Raw genomic sequence first — 26,203 nt, forward strand, 5'->3', positions numbered from 1 at the left:
ACATTTATTTTCAATCAATCAACCAAATGTATTTTATTAAGCCCTTTTTACATCAGCAGTTGTCACAAAGTGCTTTACAGACACCCAGCATAAAACCCCAAAGAGTAAGCAATGCAGAGGCAGAGGCACAGTGGAATAGCTACATACATTTTTCAAGGTTCATTAACTAATATGAGACTCCAAGACATTAATTCATGTACATTCCTGTGCCACAGGGCTCCTATATCATACCAGAACATCTGTTTGACTAGTCATGCCCACTTGAGGGTTTCTAATATGTGACAGTGTCCGACTACCATTGATTGAGACATGGTTCTTTAAACACGGCATATGTTTCAGCAGCAGAATCCGGAAGTGGTTCTGGAATTTTCTCCCCACAAAGGTGTAGAAGGCAGGATTGATACAGAAGTACAGATATGTGACCATACGAGTAACATGCAGCGCAAAGTCAAGTTTACGGAGTTTCACACAGTCGACTTCAGCTGCTTGAAGCATCACCACCACATTATAAGGAGTCCAGCATGCAAAGAACAGCAGTACTATGACAAATATGAGTCTCACCGTCCTGTACTTGTTGGTCATCCTGGAGGAGATGACCGTCACGGCAATCCTAACGTAGCAGTAAAAAACAACAATGAGAGGAAATAGGAAAAACAAACCTAACTGGAGGTATGGCCCCGACAGCTCCAATTCCTCAGAGACAATCGATTCTGGGATACCAACCTCCTCACACACCAACCCCTGGTAGTAATGCTCGGCCTGGTCGTAGAGTAGAAACGGCTTGATGCACGCCAGGAGGCTGATGCCCCACACAGCGGCGGATGAGGCGAGGGCGTAGCTCCTCCGACGTAGCCTGGTGGACGGCACGGCGTAGACCACTGCCAGGTACCGGTCAAAGGTCATGAGAGTGAGGAACAGGATCGAGCTGTAGAAACCCAGGAAGTAGGCGCTGCCCACAATCTTACACCAGACCCGGCCGAAGACCCAGCTGGACTTGTGGTGGTATACGGCCCAGAAGGGCAGACTGGACATGAAGACCAGGTCCGACACCACCAGGTTGAGGAGGAAGATGTTCCCCACCGTGTTGAGTTTCTCGAACTTGCAGATGATATAGAGGACCAAGCTGTTTCCCACCACGCTCAGTGTGAAAATCAGCAGGTAGAAGGTAGAGAGTTTGACCCCAAAGTTGTGATTCGTTTCTCTGTTGCAGAGAGGAGCGTCCGTCTCTGAGCTGTAGTCCGGGTAGCCCGCTGTTGTCTCCCCAATCGAGGAGTTCATGTCCATTTCCATTGCTTGGTGTGTTTACTCAAAACCTGTCAAAACATTGCCAGCTCTTACAGTAAACAACTTATTTAAATCAGCAGAAATTGAGAGAGGAAAATATCAATGTTAGCTGACTTACCTGAAACTTTTGGCTGGCTTGTTTGTTTGCTTGCAGCAAGTAAATGTAAAAGTTTCTTGTCTTCAAGTAAGACTCAGCCTAGGTTAGGAAATACACAGGGGAGGTAGGTGTGTGTGTGTGTGTGTGTGTGTGTGTGTGTGTGTGTGTGTGTGTGTGTGTGTGTGTGTGTGTGTGTGTGTGTGTGTGTGTGTGTGTGTGTGTGTGTGTGTGTGTGTGTGTGTGTGTGTGTGTGTGTGTGTGTGTGTGTGTGTGTGTGTGTGTGTGTGTGTCAGCTGGGTGTGATGCATAACATCCTCTGAATCAGACCTTTGTCATCTAGCCTTTAGATTTTATCTTGCTATTCTACAGAAGTGGCGCATATTGGGGGTTGGAAAAAAAATCATTGTGTGTGTCCTATGTATCCTACTTTCAGCACACGTCTTCCAACATATGTCAGGTGGATATATATACTATACAAATATATTTGCACTCTTGCACTTTACAAAAATAATTCTCTATTTCTTCTAAAATCAGTTGAAATTGAAGAAAACATTTGGTATCCACACCTTGTTAATGAATTTTTAACATTGCAGAACCAACTTTATTTTTGTTAACTTAAGCTTACAATTTATATTTAGAAAATAAAGGCAAATGGCATGGACAAAATTATTGCCAACCTTTGGCCAAGATAAATCCCTACAAATACTTATTTTAGCCATCAATGAGCTTGCTGCACATTTCTAGATAGTAATTTGGCCCACTTTTCAGCAGCAAACTGCTCTAATTATTCAATGTTTGAGGGGTGCCCTCCACCAACTGCTGTTTTCAGTTCTTGCCATAGGTTATGGATGTGATTCAGATCTGGACTCTTTGCTAGCCACTCTAGAACAGTCCAGTGCTTATTCTGGAACCATTCCTGGGTGTTTTTGATGTGTGGTTGGAGTTGTTGTCCTGCTGGAAGACCAACAACCTTCAACAGAGACCCAATTTTTGGACACTGAGTTGAACATTGCATCCCAAAAAACCTTGATTATCTGCTGATTTCATGATGTCTTGCACACGTTCAAGGCCCCCAGTACCAGAGACAGCAAAGCAACCCCACAGCATTACCGACGACCAAACTAATCATTCAATGAAAAGAACACCCTTTTGCGGCCTCTGGTACTTGTGGAACACATCATGAAATCATGAAAAATCATGGGGGGAAAAATCATGTTTTTTTATTTTTTTTAATGAAATCAGCAGATTATCAAGGCGTTTTGAAGTCAATGTTTAACCTAGTGTCCAAAAACTGTGTCTCCATCAAAGGAGGTTGGTGGCACCTTAATTGGGGAGAACGGCTCATGGCTGATTTCAAGGTTTTACTGCTAACCTACAAAGCATTACATGGGCTTGCTCCTACCTATCTTTCCGATTTGGTCCTGCCATAAATACCTACGTGTACGCTACGGTCACAAGACGCAGGCCTCCTTACTGTCCCTAGAATTTCTAAGCAAACAGCTGGAGACAGGGCTTTCTCCTATAGAGCTCAATTTTTATGGAATGGTCTGCCTATCCATGTGAGAGACGCCGACTCGGTGTCAACCTTTAAGTCTTTATTGAAGACTCATCTCTTCAGTAGGTCCTATGATTGAGTGTAGTCTGGCCCAGGGGTATGAAGGTGAACGGAAAGGCACTGGCGCAACGAACCACCCTTGCTGTCTCTGCCTGGCCGGTTCCCCTCTCTCCACTGGGATTCTCTGCCTCTAACCCTTTTACAGGGGCTGAGTCACTGGCTTACTGGTGCTCTTCCATGCCGTCCCTAGGAGGGGTGCGTCACTTGAGTGGGTTGAGTCACTGACGTGATCTTCCTGTCCGGGTTGGCGCCCCCTCTTGGGTTGTGCCGTGGCGGAGATCTTTGTGGGCTATACTCGGCCTTGCTTCATGATGGTAAGTTGGTGCTTGAAGATATCCCTCTAGTGGTGTGGGGGCTGTGCTTTGGCAAAGTGGGTGGGGTTATATCCTGCCTGTTTGGCCCTGTCCGGGGGTATCGTCGGAAGAGGCCACAGTGTCTCCCGACCCCTCCTGTCTCAGCCTCCAGTATTATGCTGCAGTAGTTTATGTGTTGGGGGGCTAGGGTCAGTCTGTTATATCTGGAGTATTTCTCCTGTCTTATCCAGTGTCCTGTGTGAATTTAAGTATACTCTCTCTAATTCTCTCTTTCTTTCTTTCTCTCGGAGGACCTGAGCCCTAGGACCATGCCTCGGGACTACCTGGCCTGATGACTTCTTGCTGTCCCCAGTCCACCTGGCCGTGCTGCTGCTCCAGTTTCAACTGTTCTGCCTGCGGCTATGGAACCCTGACCTGTTCACCGGACATGCTACCTGTCCCATACCTGCTGTTTTCAACTCTATAGAGACAGCAGGAGCGGTAGAGATACTCTGAATGATCGGCTATGAAAAGCCAACTGACATTTACTCCTGAGGTGCTGACCTGTTGCACCCTCGACAACCACTGTGATTATTATTATTTGACCCTGCTGGTCATCTATGAACATCTTGGCCATGTTCTGTTATAATCACCACCTGGCACAGCCAGAAGAGGACTGGCCACCCCTCATAGCCTGGTTCCTCTCTAGGTTTCTTCCTAGGTTCTGGCCTTTCTGGGGAGTTTTTTCTAGCCACTGTGCTTCTACACCTGCATTGCTTGCTGTTTGGGATTTTAGGCTGGGTTTCTGTACAGCACTTTGTGACATCAGCTTATGTAAAAAGGGCTCTATAAATACATTTGATTGATTGATTGATTGATTGATTGATTGATTGGTAATGACTGGAACGGTATCAGTGGAATGGTATCAAATACATCAAACACATGGTTTCCAGGTGTTTGACGGCATTCCATTTGCTCCGTCCCGGCCATTATTATGAACCGTTCAACCCTCAGCAGCCTCCACTGGTCTCCATTTGAAGGTTGTGGGTCTTCCAGCAGGAAAACAACACGAAACACAAATCAAAAAGCACTCAGGAATGGTTCAAGAAGAAACGCTGGACTGTTCTGGAGTGGCCAAAGAAGAGTCCAGATCTGAATCACATCTACCCCTCAAAGGGTTTGCTGCTGAAGAGTGGGCCAAATTGCCAGCAAAAAAGGTACAGCAAGCTCATTAATGCTACATAAAGCATTTGTCAGAAGTTATCTTGGCCTAAGGCTATGCAACCAAGTACTAGCTCTGGGGTGCCAAAAAATTATGTCCATGTCATTTGTTTTTATTTTCTAGATTAAAATCGTTCTGCAATGTTGAAAATCCAATAACATAGTGTGGAGACCAAAAGTTTTCAATTTCAACTTATTTTAGAAGAAATTGGGAATTATTTAAGAAAAGTGCAAGTGTGGCAATATATTTGTCCACAACTGTATTTACCTGAATTCCTTACCACCCCAGTAAATTAGTCACTACCGAAACATAGTGAAAAAAGTTTCAAAAAAGGAGAACGTTTTTAGTGATGATTTTGATTAACCTTTTACAGATTTATTTTTTATTTTTTATTTCCTTACCAAATTAACCAAAAATGTACCTTTAAATTGAATTTTGATATTTATCATCTCTATTATTCTCTGTAAAATGTTAAATCTTGATTTTATGAATCTGAAATTTGTTATGTGATTAAATTACATGTGCATCTAATTAATTATGTTGGTAGATGTTTAAATTATAATTTGTACCTATCTTTATTTTGGCAAAACAACAGGCATTTCGTTGTCAAGTGTCATTCAGAGATAAATGGAGGAGTCTATCAGTGGTTCTCAATCCTGGTCCTGGGAACCCAAAGGGGTGCACATTTTTGTTTTAGCTCTAGCACTACACACCTGATTCAAATCATCAAAGCCTATTGATGGGTTGATAATTTGAGTCAGCAGTGGCTAGGGCAAAAATAAAAATGTGCACCCCTTTGGGTCCCCAAGACCAGGATTGAGAACCAGTGGTCTAGATGGATATAACTCATTTAGTACAGACATTGCCATGGAGGGCTTCCACCATTTAAAAGTAGTCAACTGGGTGGGGATTCCTATGGGTTGGGAGTGACCACCCAATGATTAGAGAGCACTCTTTTATTCAAATTGGGTTGCCTATGGTTTGTAAACCAAAGACTATGATAATATCCAGGAGCCAAGACCAAGATTTATACCAGGACATTGGACCCAAGATCCAGACCTATGACAAGTTAAATACCAAATTACGTGGTCTTGAGTGGTCTCAAGACCAAGACCACTACATCAAGAGTCCGTGGGCCCTTTCTTCAATTGTAAGAAACTTCAGTAGAGTACAGTACATTACAGTACAGTATAGCACATTATAGACATTTATATTTGGGCCAAATAGATGTCAATGTTTGGACACTTGGAGGGTAGGAGGCCCCCTGGTGGCTATGCATCTTTTTCTTGAAGTGTGCACTTGTCTACTACTCACATGGTGGTCATCTGTAGCTCAGCTGGTAGAGCATGGCACATGCAACTTTACAATGGAGACAGCCTCAATGGTATCACTCCAGTATTAATGCTAAATTGTAATTATTTTTGCCTCTAGGGCCTATTTATTGCCCTCCTTCCTACTCTTCTACATTTACACTGTACATAGATCTTTCTATTTTTCTTTTCTTTTGTGTTATTGACTGTACGTTTGTTTATGTGTAACTGTGCTGTTGTTTTTGTCACACTGCTATGCTTTATCTTGGCCAGGTCGGCAGTTGTAAATGAGAACTTGTTCTCAACTGGCCTACCTGGTTAAATAAAGGTGAAATAAAAAAATATAAAAACATTTTTTAAATGGCGCTGCCTGTGCTGTCACAGACGCCATAATTGCACAGATACGAAGATGAGACCTCTACATATCTCTATGAAGTCAATTGTTTCGGTTGTGACCTTTTCAGTTTGGACAATTTTGACTTATTTTGGACTTTAAAGAATCCAAATCTCTAACATATAGCTGGCATTCTTTCATTTAAACAGATGTGCATCCCAGAAAACATATACAGTACCAGTCAAAAGTTTGGACACACATACTCATTCCAGAGTTTTTCTTTATTTTGACTATTTTCTACATTGTAGAATGGTGAAACATCAAAACTATGAAATAACACATATGGAACCATGTAGTAACCAAACAAGTGTTAAACAAATCAAAATATATTATATATTTGAGATTCTTCAAAGTAGCCACCCTTTGCCTTGATGACAGCTTTGCACACTCTTGGCACACTCAGAAGATATCTCTATTTGCTAAAAGACCAAGTCCATATTATGGCAAGAACAGCTCAAATAAGCAAAGAGAAACAACAGTCCATTACTTTAAGACAGGAAGGTCAGTTAATTCTGAACATTTCAAGAACTTTGAAAGTTTCTTCAAGTGCTGTCGCAAAAACCATCAAATGCTATGATGAAACTGGCTCTCATGAGGACTGCCACAGGAAAGGAAGATCTAGAATTACCTCTGCTGCAGAGGATAAGTTCATTACAGTTAGCTGCACCTCAGATTGCAGCCCAAATAAATGCTTCACAGAGTTCAAGTAACAGACACATCAACATCAACTGTTCAGAGGAGACTGCGTGAATCAGGTCTTCATAGTCGAATTGCTGCAAAGAAACCACTACTAAAGGACACCAATAAGAAGAAGAGACTTGCTTGGGCCAAGAAACACGAGCAATGGACATTAGACTGGTGGAAATCTGTCCTTTGGTCTGATGAGTCCAAATTTGAGACTTTTGGTTCCAACCGCCGTGTCTTTGTAGAGTAGGTGAACAGATGATCTCCACATGTGTGGTTCCCACCGTGAAGCATGGAGGAGGAGGTGTGATGGTGCTTTGCTGGTGACATTGTCAGTGATTTATTTAGAATTCAAGGCACACTTAACCAACATGGCTACCACAGCATTCTGCAGTGATACACCATCCCATCTGGTTTGCGCTTAGTGGGACTATTATTTGTTTATCAACAGGACAATGATTCAAAACACACCTCCAGGCTGTGTAAAGGCTATTTGACCAAGAAGGAGAGTGATGGAGTGCTGCATCAGATGACCTGGGAAAATAATTCCTGAGCTGGTTGAGAGAATGCCAAGAGTTTGCAAAGCTGTCATTTAATTTTCTTATTTAACCTTTTCCACAATCACCCAACCTCAAACCATTTGAGATGGTTTTGGATGAGTTGGACCACAGAGTGATGGAAAAGCAGCCAACAAGTGCTCAGCATATGTGGGAACTCCTTCAAGACTGTTGGAAAATAATTCCTCATGAAGCTGGTTGAGAGAATGCCAAGAGTTTGCAAAGCTGTCATTTAATTTTCTTATTTAACCTTTATTTAACTAGGCAAGTCAGTTAAGAACAAATTCTTATTTACAATGATGGCCTACCAAAAGGCAAAAGGCTTCCTGTGGGGATGGGGGCTGGGATTAAAAATACAAATAAATTCAATAAAAATATAGGACAAAAATCACATCACGACAAGAGAGAACACAACACTACATAAAGAGAGACCTAAGATGACAACATAGCATGGCAGCAACACATGACAAGACAGCATGGTAGCAACACAACATGACAACAACATAGTAACAACATAACATGGCAGCAGCACAACATGGTGGCAGCACAAAACAGGGTACAAACATTGTTGGGCACAGACAACAGCACAAAGGTCAAGAAGGTAGAGACAACAATACATCATGCAAAGCAGCCACAACTCAGTAAGAGTGTCCATGATTGAGTCTTTGAATGAAGAGATTGAGATACAACTGTCCAGTTTGAGTGTTTTTTGCAGCTCGTTCCAGTCGCTAGCTGCAGTGAACTGAAAAGACAAGCGACCCAGGGATGTGTGTGCTTTGGGGACCTTTAACAGAATGTGAATGGCAGAACGGGTGTTGTATGTGGAGGATGAGGGCTGCAGTAGATATCTCAGATAGGGGGGCGTGAGGTCTAAGAGGGTTTTATAAATAAGCATCAACCAGTGGGTGTTGCTGCAGGTATACAGAGTTGATCAGTTTACAGAAGAGCATAAAGTGCAGTGATGTGTCCTTTTTGGGCTAGGCGTGCCGCTACCGCCCCACCTCGACAACATCCGGTGAAATTGCAGAGCGCCTAATTCAAAATACAAAATTCGTAATTTTAAACATTGATAAAAATATTACATTGTAGTATTACATTGTTTAAAAGCTTAACTTCTTGTTAATCCAGCCGCTTTGTCAGATTTCAAACAGGATTTACAGCGAAAGCATACCATGCGATTATCTGAGGACAGCGCCCCGTGTACAAGAGCATTACAAACATTTTCCAAACAAGCAGAGGCGTCACGAAAGTCAGAAACAGCGATAAAATAAATCACTTACCTTTGAAGATCTTCCTCTGTTTGCAATCCCAAGGGTCCCAGCTACATAACAAATGGTTGTTTGTTTCGATAATGTCACGACCGTCATAATAAGCGGACCAAGCCGCAGCGGGATATGAGGACATCTTCTTTTATTAGAGATGACGAAACACTAAACGAACACTTTTACAAAACAACAAACGACCGTGAAGCTACAAACGTTAGTGCATACACAAGCTACAAACGTTCAACATAGACAATTACCCACAAACACCTAAAGCCTATGGCTGCCTTAAATGTGGCTCCCAATCAGAGACAACAATAAACAGCTGTCTCTGATTGAGAACCAAATCAGGCAACCATAGACTTTCCTAAACACCTACACTGAACACAACCCCATACATACTACAAAACCCCCTAAACAATACACACACCCTAAACTAGACAAAACACACAAACATCCCCCATGTCACACCCTGACCTAACTAAACTAATCAAGAAAATATATATAACAAAGGCCAGGGTGTGACAGTACCCCCCCCCCCCCCCAAAGGTGCGGACTCCGGCCGCAAAACCTGACACAGAAGGGGAGGGTCCGGGTGGGCCTTCCTATGGTGGCGGCTCGGGTGCGGGACGTTGTCCCCCCTCCACCATAGTCACTACCCGCTTTGGTGGCGCCTCTGGAACGGCGAGTCCCGGACTGAATACCATCCCATAGGGCGCCACTGGACGGAGGGGCAGCTCCGGACTGAGGGGCAGCTCCGGACTGAGGGGCAGCTCCGGACTGAGGGGCAGCTCCGGACTGAGGGGCAGCTCCGGACTGAGGGGCAGCTCCGGACTGAGGGGCAGCTCCGGACTGAGGGGCAGCTCCGGATTGAGGGGCAGCTCCGGATTGAGGGGCAGCTCCGGACTGAGGGGCAGCTCCGGACTGAGGGGCAGCTCCGGACTGAGGGGCAGCTCCGGACTGAGGGGCAGCTCCGGATTGGCAGATGGCTCTGGCGGATCCTGGCTGACTGGCTCTGGCGGATCCTGGCTGACTGGCTCTGGCGGATCCTGGCTGGCTGGCTCTGGCGGATCCTGGCTGGCTGGCTCTGGCGGATCCTGGCTGGCTGACGGCTCTGGCGGATCCTGGCTGGCTGACGGCTCTGGCGGATCCTGGCTGGCTGACGGCTCTGGCGGATCCTGGCTGGCTGACGGCTCTGGCTGCTCATGGCTGGCTGACGGCTCTGGCTGCTCATGGCTGGCTGACGGCTCTGGCTGCTCATGGCTGGCTGACGGCTCTGGCTGCTCATGGCTGGCTGACGGCTCTGGCTGCTCATGGCTGACTGACGGCTCTGGCTGCTCATGGCTGGCTGACGGCTCTGGCTGCTCATGGCTGGCTGGCGGCTCTGGCTGCTCATGGCTGACTGGCGGCTCTGGCTGCTCATGACTGGCTGGCGGCTCTGGCTGCTCATGGCTGGCTGGCGGCTCTGGCTGCTCATGGCTGGCTGGCGGCTCTGGCTGCTCATGGCTGGCTGGCGGCTCTGGCTGCTCATGGCTGGCTGGCGGCTCTGGCTGCTCATGGCTGACTGGCTGCTCTGGCTGCTCATGGCTGACTGGCGGCTCTGGACGATCCTGGCTGACTGGCGGCTCTGGACGATCCTGGCTGACTGGCGGCTCTGGAGGATCCTGGCTGGTTGGCGGCTCTGGAGGATCCTGGCTGGTTGGCGGCTCTGGAGGATCCTGGCTGGTTGGCGGCTCTGGAGGATCCTGGCTGGTTGGCGGCTCTGGAGGATCCTGGCTGGTTGGCGGCTCTGGAGGATCCTGGCTGGTTGGCGGCTCTGGAGGATCCTGGCTGGTTGGCGGCTCTGGAGGATCCTGGCTGGTTGGCGGCTCTGGCGGATCCTGGCTGACTGGCGGCTCTAGCGGCTCCTGACTGACGAACGGCTCTGACGGCTCGGGACAGACGGGCGGCTCTGACGGCTCGGGACAGACGGATGGCTCAGATGGCGCTGGGCAGACGGATGGCTCAGATGGCGCTGGGCAGACGGATGGCTCAGATGGCGCTGGGCAGACGGATGGCTCAGATGGCGCTGGGCAGACGGATGGCTCAGATGGCGCTGGGCAGACGGATGGCTCAGATGGCGCTGGGCAGACGGATGGCTCAGATGGCGTTGGGCAGGCAGGCGGCTCAGACGGCGCTGGGCAGACGAGCAGTGCAGGCGGCGTTGGGCAGACGGCCGACTCTGACCTGCTGAGGCGCACAGTAGGCCTGGTGCGTGGTGCCGGAACTGGTGGTACCGGACTGGAGACACGCACCTCAAGGCTAGTGCGGGGAGCAGGAACAGGGCACACTGAGTTCTCGATGCGCACTATAGGCCTGGTGCGTGGTACCGGGACTGGTGGTACCGGGCTGAGGGCACGCACCTCAGGGCGAGTGCGGGGAGAAGGATCAGTGCGTACAGTGCTCTGGAGACGCACATGAGGCTTGGTGCGTGGTGCCGGAACTGGTGGTACCGGGCTGGGGACACGCACCTGAAGGCTAGTGCGGGGAGAAGGAACAGGGCATACTGGACCCTGGAGACGCACATTAGGCCTAGTGCGTGGTGCCAGCACTGGTGGTACCGGGCTGGGGACACGCATCTCAGGGCTAGTGCGGGGAACAGCAACAGGACGCACAGGACTCTGGAGGCGCAAAGGAGGCTTGGTGCGTGGTGTAGGCACTGGTGGTAATGGGCTGGAGACACGCACCTCAAGGCTAGTGCGGGGAGCAGGAACAGTGCGTACAGGGCTCTGGAGACGCACATTAGACCTAGTGCGTGGTGCCGGAACTGGTGGTACCGGGTTGGGGACACGCATCTCAGGATGAGTGCAAGAAGCAGGAACAGGACACACCGGGTTGCGAAGGTGTACTGGAGACCTGGTGTGTATAGCCGGCATCAAATCTTCCGGAACTTTAACACAAGTTTCAGGCTGAGTACGAGGAACTGACACAGGTGGCATCGGACAGCTAACACGCTCCTCAGGGAGAATGCCATGCATACTCTGCCAAACCAACAGCTCTCTCTCTTCACTCTCCTCCAATTTCGTCAACAACTCCTCGAATGTCTCATAATCTCCCCTTCGTTCACTCTCCTCCAATCTGTCCAATAACTCCTCGACAATCTCAGACTCACCCCTCAACTTCGCCGACTGCTCCAAGTGCCCCCCCCCAAGAATTTTTTTGGGCTGTCTCTCGGGCTTCCTACCGTGTCGCCGTGCTGCCTCCATCTCTGCCTTGGGGCGGTGATATTCCCCTGGCTGTGCCCAGGGTCCTCTCCCGTCTAGGATTTCCTCCCACGTCCAGGAGTCTTGACATCGCTGCTGCTGCTTTTTACCCCGCTGCTTGGTCCTGGTTTGGTGGGTAATTCTGTCACGACCGTCATAATAAGCGGACCAAGGCGCAGCGGGATATGAAGACATCTTCTTTTATTAGAGATGACGAAACACTAAACGAACACTTTTACAAAACAACAAACGACCATGAAGCTACAAACGTTAGTGCATACACAAGCTACAAACGTTCAACATAGACAATTACCCACAAACACCTAAAGCCTATGGCTGCCTTAAATATGGCTCCCAATCAGAGACAACAATAAACAGCTGTCTCTGATTGAGAACCAAATCAGGCAACCATAGACTTTCCTAAACACCTACACTGAACACAACCCCATACATACTACAAAACCCCCTAAACAATACACACACCCTAAACTAGACAAAACACACAAACATCCCCCATGTCACACCCTGACCTAACTAAACTAATCAAGAAAATATATATAACAAAGGCCAGGGTGTGACAGATAAAGTCCTTCTTTATATCCCAAAAAAGTCAGTTTAGTTGACACGCTTGATTCAGTAATCCACCGGTTTCCCTCGTTCAAAATGCATACAAAGGAATCCCAAAAGTTACCAATAAACTTCGTCCAAACAAGTCAAAAACGTTTCTAAACAATCCTCAGGTACCCTAATATGTAAATAAACAATACAATTTAAGACGGAGAATAGTATGTTCATTACCGGAGATAAATAACGAAGCCCTCATCCACGCGCGCCACAATACTACAGCCAAAATGGGAGCCACCTAGAAAAGCAAATTTTTCAAAAAACAAGCCTGAAACTCTTTCTAAAGACTGTTGACATCTACTGGAAGCAATCTGGAAGGTATTCCTTTGATTTTCCCATAGACAGCCATTTCAATGAGTGGTGACCTCAACAACAAAAATCCGGATGGATTCTCCTCTGTTTTTCACCCGCCATATCAGTTCTGTTATACTCACAGACATTATTTTAACAGTTTTAGAAACTGTAGAGTGTTTTCTATCTAATTATATGCATATCCTAGCTTCTGGACCTGAGTAACAGGCAGCTTACAGTGGGAACCTCAGTCATCCAAACTTCCGAATACTTTTACTGCCTTTGTCTGTGGGATGTTATGAACATCACTGACAGACAAATTTACATTTTAATACATGGGAGTTGCAATGTCTATTTTTCCGACTTAAACATATCTAAGAGGTGTCAAATCTGATTGCCGAATGGTAAAGAACATCTAGCCGCTCGAGAGCACCCTTACCTGCTGATCTATAAATTATGTCTCCATAATCTAGCATGGGCAGGATGGTCATCTGAATCAAGGTTAGTTTGGCAGCTGGGGTGAAAGAGGAGTCGATTACGATAGAGGAAACCAAGTCTAGATTTAACTTTAGGCTGCAGATTTGAGAGAAGTGCTCAGCACAAATCGATGTGCTGAGAGAAGGACAGTGTACAGTCTAGTCATACGCCCAAGTACTTGTATGAGGTGACTACCTCAAGCTCTAAACCCTCAGAGGTAGTAATCACACCTGTGGGGAGAGGGTCATTCTTCTTACCAAACCACATGACCTTTGTTTTGGAGGTGTTCAAAACAAGGTTAAGGGCAGAAAAAGCTTGTTGGACACTAAGAAACAAAATCCGGGGAGGGGCCAGTTGAGTATAAGACTGTATTATCTGCATATAAATTGATGAGAGCTTCCTACTGCCTGAGCTATGTTGTTGATGTCAATTGAGAAGAGTGTGGAGCCTAGGATCGAGCCTTGGGGTACACCCTTGGTGACAGGCAGTGGCTGAGACAGCAAATGTTCTGACTTTATACACTGCACTCTGAGAGAGATAGTTAGCAAACCAGGCCAAAGACCCCTCAGAGACACCAATACTCCTTAGCCGGCCCACAGGAATGGAATGGTCTACCGTATCAAAAGCTTTGGCCAAGTCAATAAAAATAGCAGCACAACATTGCTTAGAATCCGTGGCGGTTCTAGACCATTTCAACTGGGGGGGCCAAGCTGGGGCCAGTTGTACTTTTAGAGGGGCCAGTTACATTAGACGTTATTGTTGTCATATCGTTTTCTTCACTGCATTGCAGGCATTAGCAGGCAAAAGACCATGTTCATAATCATCATCGTTGCCACTATCTAATAACGGGTGTAAACAAAGAACGACAGCAAAAATTTGTTATGTAAAAATTATTTCATACTCCACATTTAGGGGGGCCACAAGGGGGTCCAAAATTGTTTTCACTGGGGCACTGCCCCCCCCTCCCCCAGAACCGCTAGTGCTTAGAATCAAGGGCAATGGTGAAATCATTGAGGACCTTTTAGGTTGCAGTGACACATCCATAACCTGAGCGGAAACCAGATTGCATACCAAGGCAAAGGGTTGCTACTTTGAAGAATCTAAAATATGTTTTGATTTGTTTGACACTTTTTTGGTTACTACATGATTCCTTATGTGTTCCATATTATTCTACAATGTAGAAAATAGTTAAATAAATTAAGAAAAACCCTTGCTTCACATATTTATTGATATTTCGGTAGTGACACTTCGTAAAAATACATGAAGATTTACCAACTTGCTAACTAATTTTCTTCAAAATGTTTGCAGACATACTACTCACCATGTGGCCATGCTGGAGGGGTGCAATCCCATCACCTGGTGATATTTGTAGGGTTGTGGCTTAAGGCAGTGTTTCCCAAATTCAATCCTGGGGTTTAGTTTTTTGTTTTTTTGCTCTAGCACTACACAGCTGATTCAAATAACCAACTCTTCATCAGGCTTTGATTTTTTGAATCAGATGTGTAGTGCTAGGGGAAAGAAAGAAAAAAATGTGCACACAGGGGGGGCCCCGGGACCGAGTTTGGGAAACCCTGGCTTATTAAGACACATTCATTCTAGTCTATTATTGTGAGTGTTTCAGTAGTGACATCAAAAGCATTTCTTTTTTGAAAGACGTTTAAAAATAAACAAAACTGCTAATTAGATCAGTAGCATTGAATGTAATAATAGAACTACTCAAGATGTTCTATTGAAATAAGTGTTTAAAAAATTACAAAAATCATGAATTGCTTTATTTTCAAACATGAAGTTTAGGAGTCAGGGTTTGGGACAGCCACCTCTGAATAGAAATAGCTGTATAAACAATTACTTTGTACTATATTAAATGTAACTGTATGTTTGTTATTGCCTTGGATTGTATGAGAACATATCAGGAAGTAAATAAATGTCCTACGTTTGTATACTTAGATGTTTTTTTGCACCCCTCATGAAGAATCACCCATATACAGTACAGTCCAATCATATAACCACATAACAGTTGATGTTAAAGATGGAAACTTGGATATCATAAAATACATAAAAGCATCTGAAAATATATTACAATATTTTAAATGTAAAAAAAACAAAAAAACTCCAAAACAGCTAAACCATTCATACACATGCCAGCGTCTGTCATCTCCCATGGCACATCATGTAGCCCCTGTAGTTAAATCAGGAGGTATTGCACATCATCTAGCCCCTGTAGTTAAATAAGGAGGTATAGCAAATCATGTACCCCTGTAGTTAAATCAGGAGGTATAGCACATCATGTACCCCCTGTAGTTAAATCAGGAGGTATAGCACATCATGTAGCCCCTGTAGTTAAATCAGGAAGTATAGCACATCTAGCCTCTGTAGTTAAATCAGGAAGTATAGCACATCATCTAGCCTCTGTAGTTAAATCAGGAGGTATAGCACATCATCTAGCCCCTGTAGTTAAATCAGGAAGTATAGCACATCTTCTAGCCCCTGTAGTTAAATCAGGAGGTATAGCACATCCTCTAACCCATGTAGTTAAATCAGGATGTATACTGTACTATTTTAAGGTATAGTATGATATTTAAAGTAAAATAAATGTTTTTACATGAAGTATGGACAATGCAATATGAATCATTTGGCTGTATCAAACAAAGAACATGTTTTAACAAAGATATGAAAAACACATTTGAAGTAGTTCCTGAGGTTTAATTTCATTTATGGTATGGGTTTATAAAGGCACAAGGTGAATTAATATATTATCTACAGTACAGTTTTCGTAGTTGGGATACATTTTAAGCCGAAATACTCACAATGTTGTCTTGTAAAAATACACCAGGCACTTAGTATATTAGCACATTCTGTGGTTGAATCCAGGTAGCCTGTTATTGTACTAATTAGCAGTTACTCTGTGTTTACCTCAGCCCACAACATATTTACATTTTGACATGCTGTAAAATATTTACATATGGAGGGCTTGACAACAACATCTTATGGTATAACATTTTTTAAATATGTTTCACACCCTGGTTTTACAAAACATTTTTCATTGGTGTACTTATATGTAATGCCTCGTGTCCAGCAAGGAGGTAGCGTTACAGTACCAAGGACTATGATGATTCTCTTTGGACAATCACCATTAAAGTCCAAAACATATGGTTTCTATCATTTATCCTGAAACCTACAAACATACAGTATATGAAACCACGCATATGTCTCAATATAGACCTAGTTTCAGTTAATCGGGACAAATATTTCTACTGAACAGCAAAGTGGACTCCCATATGCCTTAAACAGGGTTTCCCAACCGTCTCCTCAGGGACCATAGGTATTTTTACATATTTGTTGTAGACCTAAACTGGCACACCTGATTCAATTAGTCAATTATCACCAAGCCCTTTACTAATGGAATCAGGTGTGCCAGTTCAGGGCTAGAACAAATATGTGAAACGTCTGGGTGTCCACGAGGAGAGGGCGTTTAAGCATAGGTGTCCAATCTTATATGCAAAGAGCCAGTGTGGGTGCAGACCTTTATTCCATATTCAGGTGTGTTAGTGTATGGCTGGAGCAAAAGCCTTCAGCTAAACACTCCCCTTTGCCGAAAAGATTGGACATCACTGTCTTAAAGTACTGTATGACGTTGCATCTTGACTCCCACATTGAAGCCCGTCCTCCCCTCTAGGGGCCCCTTCCTCTCAGAAGTTGGGCCCTTTGCTGTAGGGGTCATTCCTGAGGTTGTAGGCCTGGTAGCAAGAAGACATGTCACACACTCCTGGTAGTCCTGATGACCCCTGTTTCCCTGGCATTCCGGGACTTCCTGACTTCCCAGGCATCCCCTGAGTGCCCGGGCGTCCGATGCCATCCGATCCGCGAGGCCCCTGAACTCCTGGCCCGTTATTAAGAAGAAATACTATAAGGGGATATGACTCCACAGAATGAGCAGTGTGTTTTCATGTTTCAGAATAATCAATGGTGATGGTTTCATATGGAGTGATGGGATATGAGGCTCTAGAAGAACATTTGTGTCGGTATAGCAAGCGAGCTAGCAGTTTATGCTCTCTGGAGGATACCTTTTTAAAAGACTCCAATCGCTGATAGAAGGGGCAAATTAGTCGTGATTAAACACTAACTAGCCTCTTTAGCCTGTTCAATCTCTGAATCCCTAGGTGCTAATCCCTAGGTGTACGGCTAATCAACAACTAGCATATCGTTAGTGCCCAATGGTTAATTCGCCATTCTGTTAGCTTACCTGACTGTCCAGTAGGGCCTGGCAACCCTGGATGACCCTCTCCTTTGGTGCCTTTGAGTCCTCTTGGTCCAGTGTCACCTAAAGATGATTTCTAATCATTATACTGTGTATAGAACCAACATGACTCTAGCTCACCTGCTAACATAACATACTCCACTGTTACTTCAAGTGGGTAACACTTTCTATGAAGCTGTAAATACATTGAAAATGTATTTACAGTAGTGTATTGTATTTAATTCAATTCTCAGGCCGACTCTTCTCTCTGTATATATCAACAATGTCGCTCTTGCTGCGGGTGATTCCCTGATCCACCTCTACGCTGTCTCTTCTTTGGACACTGTGTTAACAAACCTCCAAACAATCTTCAATGCCATACAACATTCCTTCCGTGGCCTCCAACTGCTCTTAAATGCTAGTAACACTAAATGCATGCTTTTCAACCGATCGCTGCCCGCACCCGCCTGACTAGCATCACTACTCTGGACGGTTCTGACTTATAATATGTGGACAACTACAAATACCTAGGTGTCTGGTTAGACTGTAAACTCTCCTTCCAGACTCATATCAAAGCCCCCTTCACTCATGCCGCCAAACATACCCTCGTAAAACTGACTATCCTACCGATCCTCGACTTCGGCGATGTCATTTACAAAATAGCCTCCAACACTCTACTCAGCAAACTGGATGCAGTCTATCACAGTGCCATCCATTTTGTCACCAAAGCCCCATATACCACCCACCACTGCGACCTGTATGCTCTCGTCGGCTGGCCCTCTCTACATATTCGTCGCCAGACCCACTGGCTCTAGGTCATCTATAACTCTTTGCTAGGTAAAGCTCCGCCTTATGTCAGCTCACTGGTCATGATAACAACACCCACCCGTAGCACGCGCTCCAGCAGCTATATCTCGCTGGTTATCCCCAAAGCCAACACCTCCTTTGGCCGCCTTTCCTTCCAGTTCTCTGCTGCCAATGACTGCAACGAATTGCAAAAATCGCTGAAGTTGGAGACTTATATCTCCCTCAGTAACTTTAAACATCACCTATCTGAGCAGCTAACCGATCTCTGCAGCTGTACACAGCCCATCCAATCTACCTACCTCATCCCTATATTGTTTTAATTATATTTTTTGCTCTTTTGCACACCACTATTTCTACTTGCACATCATCATCTGCACATCTATCGCTCGAGTGTTAATTTGCTAAATTGTAATTACTTACGCTACTATGGCCTATTTATTGCCTTATCTCCTCACGCCATTTGCACACACTGTATATAGACTATTTTTTCTATTGTGTTATTGACTGTACGCTTGTTTATTCCATGTGTAACTCTGTGTTGTTGTTTGTGTCGCACTGCTTTGCTTTATCTTGGCCAGGTCGCAGTTGTAAATGAGAACTTGTTCTCAACTGGCCTACCTGGTTAAATAAAGGTGAAATAAAATAATTACCAGCAAAGTGCTTTACAAGACTAGCTATGGTGTTCAGCTCATTGCTCCTTATAACCAATTATATAAATGTAGTCATCTCTGTAATTCCGTACACATACGTGGTTCATAGGTGAATTATAGGGGAGTAATGTTTTATTTCCATATGTGTTACCATGTCATAATTCCTTTATCCTAACCTGTAGATTAATGCGTTACCAAACACTCAGTAGAGTCTTTGGGGTTTCTGTACAGGTGTTTTACCTTTGACTCCCTGGGGCCCCTGCATGCCGGGGGTTCCTGGGTATCCTGGTGAGCCGATTCTACCGGGATAGCCCGGGGTTCCTGAGGAACCTTTGAGTCCTGGTGCTCCAGGCTGTCCCGGGTGTCCCTTCACCGTCTCACACGGCTCACATCTGCTGAGAGGGGCTAGTGTCTGCAGCAGCTGGGGGAGCTGATCTGGGAGGGCCCGAGCACAATTTGGTTCAATCAAATCAATGTTAATCAGTCAATCAATCAAGGTATTAAGGGAACCATTGTTTACAGTCATTCATATGTCTCATGATTTAAACTTCTTTATTTGAGTACACCTGGAAAAATAGCCCACGTATTACCGCAGCTAAAATATTAATAGCACCAGATAAACATATTGCTATTAACTGTAATATGATGCTGTAATGATGTTACCGTTTTACCTTCCTGCCCTAACCAATACATATTCATTTTGAACATGGATTCTAAGGCGTAGTCAGATCCCTACACTCAATTTACATTTCAATATGTGTATTGTTTAATCCCTACAGTCTTAAGCTGCTGAGTCAACAACGAGCCGCACGCTTTCCAGCTTACTTCAATTTGCACTTTAGTTATTGACACTGCATAGCTACCGCTGGGCGGGCGGTGACAGGTACTTACTCCGCAACACATCGCCGCAGAGCTTCATCATGTGGTCGTCAGAGGGAGGCTTCCCCTGTAAGACACAGATAAGGCCAAATGGGTAAGACGGTTGATGTCTGGATGGCGAAGGTATGGAGAAATGGACAGGGTGCTTTTAGAGAAAGGCCAGGATTCAGGAGAACTCACAGGCTTCCCAGGGTAGCCCGGCGTTCCCGGTTGCCCAGGCAACCCGTCCTCGCCGGGAGATCCCCGTGGGCCAGCGGCCCCCACATGTCCCATGCCCCCTTTCTTCCCATCGGTGCCTCTGACACCGATATCCCCCGTGAGGCCTTTCTGATGATCGTGAGGAGAAATATGGTCACAAACTGTATATAACTAAACACAGTATATAGGACTTTTGCATACAGAGCTCGTTTTCATTTAAAATGTCTGTTATAGCCTACAATATATCTGCCTTGAGACTAGAAAATGAATAAGCGTTCCAGAATAGGTGTTCAAAGAAATCATAGTGGAAATATGCCGACATGTATCTTTTAAAATGTGAATGTTGAACTTGGTGTTCAAGGGCCTGATGTGATATGGATTTCACAGTAGGTTTACTGTCATGTCTAGACCCTGCGGGTGTGATGTCGGAGGCTTCATGGTATGACGTGTTCAGTAGTGTTCCTCAGCTCAGATGGCTTGAGAGGATCTGGTCTCTGGTGTAGAATGAGGCAGAATGGATTATATCTAATGCAGCAGTGTAATTCTACAAACCTGTCCTTTGCCTCCCCTGGGTCCAGCTTCACCCTGGCAGAAAAGGAAGAGGAAAATGAGAGAAAGAGCCTGTTAAAAAAGTTCTGCTTGAATATCAAAGAAACGCTCTCTTTCAGAAGCTCTTCATTCACTCTGCTCTGATAAAAGTACAAATATTTTGTTCCTTGCTGCAGTCTTACTTACTACAGTTGACGCAGAGGTATTTTTTTGTTGTTGAATAAACCGACATACTGTTGGCCTAATGCTGTTGTATATCAAATACGAGTCACAGCCAGTGCAATGGCCACAGGGAAAGTTGACTACAAATTGTTTACCCATAAATAGTGTTATGTAAAAGTGACAGGCAAATCCACTGTGCCTGATATTGGCCGAGGCGCCATCTGTGAAGGGGGGGGGGGGGGGGGGGCTTTGTGAAGACCAAGGAATAAAACGTTTTGTAGTTAAAGTTGATTTGATATCCACTGCCACCCAGTGCCCTGGTCATGTAACTGCACTCACCGGTAAGCCGGGGTTCCCAAGGGCCCCATCGGTGCCTCGTTCGCCCTGGAACAAGATACAGGGTTGGGGGGATGGATGATGGGAGAGGGTAGGAAGATGGGAGGCATCATAGGAGGGTATAGGAGAGCACTCGCCACTAAAAGGTCATCATTAGTATTCACAGCCAAGGAGAGACGCAAGGGTCTCATTGACCTTTAAAAAACACATCACCTGAGTTTCCCCTACCTCCCCTCTCTTCCCTCCCTTCCAACCACTCTGCTCTGAAGTCTGCCTCTATCACGGTCGCCCTGCTGTGATTGTAAGGCTATAGGAAGCACAAATCAAAGCACAGAGCCAAAGACACTACACTCTGTGGTCACAGCACAGGGTCCTTAAGGGAGGACTGACTTCGGTGCAGGAAAAGCTTTGTTCCTCGTGATTAAGACATGACTAACACTCATTATTTTCTTGTCAGTGTCCTGGAGAGATATGAGTACGTACAGTACAGTGCTCTAAATATAGTGTAGGACTACGTGCAGTATAGGAGCCTACAGGGTAAAGAAAGTAGCCTTGCCTAAGAGCTCATAGGAGCAGGAGCCTATCTCCTGTTTCTGTAGCATAAGGCAGCTTGATGTAGTACACAACCTGGACAGGACTCTAGTCTATCGCAGAGCCTTACCCCCAATCTACTTAATGCTGAGTGCCAAGCAGAGAACCATTGGGTACCATTTTTTGTCTTTGGTATGACTCGGCCGGGGATTGAACTCCCAACCTTCCAATCTCAAGGCTGACAGTCTAACCACAGGGCCACTAAGGAGTGTTGTAAATGCAGTATAAGGTTCTAAGTACAGAAGAGTACATGGTTCTAAGTATGAACTTGATCGTTTGGATAATAAGACAATCACTAGTCCTTGTTTTATGTGCTGTGTATGGCGAGCTCTATAGGTCACTGCAAACAACCATCCACCAACCCAATAACTAAATGTCACTATGACAAGAATAAATGACAATGAACTGAACCACCCCTTGTTTCAGAGACAGACAAGACAGAAGATGACAATACCTGACTTCCTCTGGGACCCGCCTCTCCAGTTTCTCCCTGAAAAACAGTGTATAACATATGGCTGTAATAACCAAGTAGGCGTCTGGGCGTGCCTGCATACAGTCTGAAGGACAAGCTCTCAGTGCGTGTGAATGAGAACACGTAAGAGGAATGAAATATGCATTATTCAAAAAGACATCAGAGCTTACTGCAAAACAGGCAAATGAACAAGCTCCCTGATACCGAGAACCATAAATCATTCATAAATCATGTCTTTAGAGCCGCACACTGCCTCATTAAGCCAAAAGGCCCCCCTACAGGCAATAACACTGTTATTTTATCTGAGATTTGGGCTCTATCTCAATTCGTCTTTCTGTGATTCTTTGCATCCTATCTCCTTGTCTCCTTCTCAACCGTATTGGAGAAAGTCAAAGGCCCCTCCCCTCAGACCTTCTTGTCTAATGCTTTTTGAGAAAGAAGCAAGGAAAGCGGGTGCAAGGAATCAAGGAAAGATTCATTGAGACCTGAAGTCTATGGTGGTGCATGCTGATGTCCTTACCTTGGGACCTTTGAACCCAGGTAGGCCATTAGTGCCCGGGGACCCAAGGAAGCCTGCCTCTCCTGGTGTGCCCTAAAGAGTAAAAAAAGCATGATAAATAGCTGGGGTAAGTCTTCTTAGCGCAGGCTCTGGGTGGAAGTAGTCTGTAGGCAGAGCGCTAGGGTCAGCTTCCCCTGCCCCAATATTAACTTTAACCGTTAACGGGTCAATCTGCAGTTGCTACATACATTTTTGTACTTATAACTTAATGATATGTACCTATTGATTGAAGAATATAACTTCTAAATGCCTCATGAGTTTAGTTCAACGGTCAGACCCCATCAGAACCCAAAATCGATGCTTGTTTTACTCCAATGTTCGTAAACAAAGTAAATGTAAAGACACACTATACAGCCTCAAGACATGGTTAAAACTATAATTTTGATATCATGGCTGGTCAGTCCTTGGATCCATAGCTCTGTCTATGAATTTGAGAGTGGTTGCATTTCTCTAGCCCCATCCCTCAGCTTTTTACTTAACCAGGGATGTATGTTGTCTGTCCATAGTCTCATCGATCATGGAGTGTGTCTCTGGTGCCTTTCTCACCTTTTGGCCTGGCATTCCTGGAGAGCCATCGGAACCTCGCTGCCCCTCGCTTCCCTGAAAACAGACACATAGGAATTAGCAAGCAAAACACTGACACACACACACACACACACGTTCGCACGCACACATTCACACACAAACACATGCACGCACTCAAACACGCACAAACACACATGCACACACACAGCATTGCCAACAAACACAGAGCTGATGAAGCTTCCTTTGTAAAATTCAAGACAATAGTCTATTTACTCAACAATGAAAGACTAGAATTACTTTTACACCCGAAACGCACTTTGGTAAAGAAATATCACATTGGGAGAGATAATTCTAGTATTATCAGTAAGCCATTCGGAGAGTAGAGAAGAGCCCATACACTGGGGATGAAAAGCTGCAGCATTAGCATAATCGCTAATTAAAATGGGTGATGGACAAACCTTTGGGCCATCGCGTCCACTGGCTCCAGGGTCTCCCTGGGGGCCTTGAATTCCCTGGGCATATAAAAACACAGACAGTTGGCCTGCAGGCAGTGTGACAGGATGCGTGACAGCTTAGTCACCAACCACTGAGAGGGAATTAGATGGCAGATGCCCCATTCTGGTTCATTTTATAAAAAGGGGATGTGCAATGAGGCTTTAACCCTACCCATCTGCAAATACACTTAGCTACTGTTCCTCTTTGTTCATGTTAGGATGACTACTGTTATTAATCACTGCAACCGGTCTATTTGCATGTTAATCACTGATATAGAGTAATGTAATGTGTTCAAAACTATATCCCAGACCACAAGTATGTGTGAGTATTTGTACGAGGGTCATTAATGTGAAGTTAAAAACTGCACTGAACAAAAATATAACCACGACATGTGAAGTGTTGGTCCCGTGTTTCATGAGCTGAAATAAAAGATCCCAGAAATGTTCCATACACACTAAAAGCTTATTTCTCGCACATTTTGTGCTCCCTGTTGGTGAGCATTTATCCGTTGCAAAGATAATCCAATCAACTCACAGTTGTGGCATATCAAGAAGCTGATTAAACAGCATTACCATTACACAGGTGAACATTGTGCTGGGGACAATAAAAGGCCACTCTAAAATGTGCAGTTTTGTCAAACAACACAATGCCACATATGTCTCAAGTATTGAGGGAGCATGTAATTAGCATGCTGACTGCAGGAATGTCCACTGTTTCCAGATAATTGAATGTTCATTTCTCTACCTTAAGCAGCCTCCAAACGTTGTTTTAGAGAATTTGGCAGTACGTCCAACCGGCCTCACAACCGCACACCACGTGCAACCACGTCAGCCCAGGACCTCCACGTCAGCCCAGGACCTCCATATCCAGCTTCTTCACCTGCGGGATGGTCTGAGACCAGCCACCCGGACTGCTGCTAATAATGTGTGTTTGCACAACAGAAGAATTTCTTCACAAACTGTCAGAAACCGTTTCAGGGAAGCTCATCTGCGTGCTCGTCATCCTCACAAGGGTCTTGACCTGACTGCAGTTCGGCGTCGTAACCAACATCAGTGGGCAAATGCTCGCCTTCGAAGACGACTAGGACGTTGGAGAAGTGTACTCTTCATGGAAGAATCCCGGTTTCAACTGTACCAGGCAGATGGCAGACAGCGTGTACGGCATCGTGTGGGCGAGCGGTTTGCTGATGTCAACGTTGTGAACAGAGTGCCACGTGGTGGCAGCGGGGTTACGGTATGGGCAGGCATAAGCTACGGACAACGAACACAATTGCATTTTATCGATGGCAATTTGAATACACAGAGATACTGTGCAATTCATCAGCCGTCATCAACTCATGTTTCAGCAGGATAATGCACGGCCCCATGTCGCAAGGATCTGTACACAATTTCTGGAAGCTGAAAATGTCACAGTCAGTTCTTCCATGGCCTGCGTACTCACCAGACATGTCACCCATTGAGCATGTTTGGGATGCTCTGGATCGGCGTGTATGACAGCATGTTCCAGTTCCTGCCAATATCCAGCAACTTCGCACAGCCATTGAAGAGGAGTGGGACAACATTCCACAGGCCACAATCAACAGCCTGATCAACTCTATGGGAATGAGATGTGTTGCACTGCATGAGGCAAATTATGGTCACACTATATACTGGCTGGTTTTCTGATCCACACCCCTACCTTTTCTGTTCTATTCCCAGTCATGTGAGATCCATAGATTAGGGCCTAATGAGTTTATTTCAATTGACTGATTCCCTCACATGAACTGTAACTCAGTGTAGATACCATGTCTTCACTAAACAGTACAATTCATTCAAATTTGGGGGATGAAAAGCTTAAATTCAAATGTCGATGAGTGCTCTAACTCAGTAACACGTGTAGTTATGCAGCTTCACTGAACCAGAAGAGGGCAGCAATGGAACACCATATGACGCACAGCTCGATGGCTCTGCTTGAATAGGGACAAGCTGTTACTTACTCACCAGTGGAGGGTGCCCAATCACCTCGTCTAATCATAGTCCCTTTATGGAACACTGTCAGAGCTCTCTTAATGCAGAATGGGTAATTCATTAAGAGAGAATTGCATTTCAGCGACAATTAAATAGACATGTTACAGTACGTGATGTGAATTGTAATTCCTCCCGTGGAGAAAATGACTGCAATTGAAGTAAAGTCATAGACATACTCGTTCATTACTATATTTCCATTTGAATCATTTCGTAGACACTCTTATCCAGAGCGACTTACAGGCGTAATTAGGGTTAAGTGCTTTGCTCAAGGGTACATTTTGCACCTAGTCGGTTCAGGGATTCGAAGCGGAGACCTTTCGGCTACTGGCCCAACGCTCTTAGCCACCAGGCTACCTGCCACCCTAGTATGTGTGCAATCGGTTAA

At 45.2% G+C, this 26,203-nt stretch overlaps 2 protein-coding genes across 2 annotated transcripts in view; both read right to left on the reverse strand.

Annotated features, from left to right (window-relative positions):
- Positions 1–225: 225 nt before the first annotated feature.
- Positions 226–1,290, reverse strand: LOC120050653 (C-C chemokine receptor type 3-like). The gene has a single exon (XM_038997233.1). The coding sequence runs from the start codon at positions 1,288–1,290 to the stop codon at positions 226–228; it is 1,065 nt and encodes a 354-aa protein (XP_038853161.1).
- Positions 1,291–17,041: 15,751 nt separating this feature from the next.
- LOC120050654 (collagen alpha-1(XXI) chain-like) overlaps positions 17,042–26,203 on the reverse strand; it is a 40,105-nt gene continuing 30,943 nt past the window's right edge. Inside the window, exons 13-22 of the mRNA XM_038997234.1 lie at positions 23,776–23,829; positions 23,339–23,392; positions 22,754–22,825; positions 21,174–21,218; positions 20,687–20,708; positions 20,106–20,252; positions 19,938–19,992; positions 19,287–19,481; positions 17,596–17,673; positions 17,042–17,232 (exon numbers count right to left, since the gene is read on the reverse strand). Coding sequence (XP_038853162.1) covers positions 17,042–17,232; positions 17,596–17,673; positions 19,287–19,481; positions 19,938–19,992; positions 20,106–20,252; positions 20,687–20,708; positions 21,174–21,218; positions 22,754–22,825; positions 23,339–23,392; positions 23,776–23,829 — 913 coding nt within the window. The remainder of the gene's footprint in view (positions 17,233–17,595; positions 17,674–19,286; positions 19,482–19,937; positions 19,993–20,105; positions 20,253–20,686; positions 20,709–21,173; positions 21,219–22,753; positions 22,826–23,338; positions 23,393–23,775; positions 23,830–26,203) is intronic.

Source organism: Salvelinus namaycush, chromosome 7 (genome assembly GCF_016432855.1).
Source record: "Salvelinus namaycush isolate Seneca chromosome 7, SaNama_1.0, whole genome shotgun sequence".
NCBI lineage: Eukaryota > Metazoa > Chordata > Actinopteri > Salmoniformes > Salmonidae > Salvelinus > Salvelinus namaycush.

What these genes read in the sequence shown, in the direction of transcription:
- LOC120050653 (XM_038997233.1), bottom strand. Translation starts at nt 1,290, where the DNA reads ATGGAAATGGACATGAACTCCTCGATTGGGGAGACAACAGCGGGCTAC.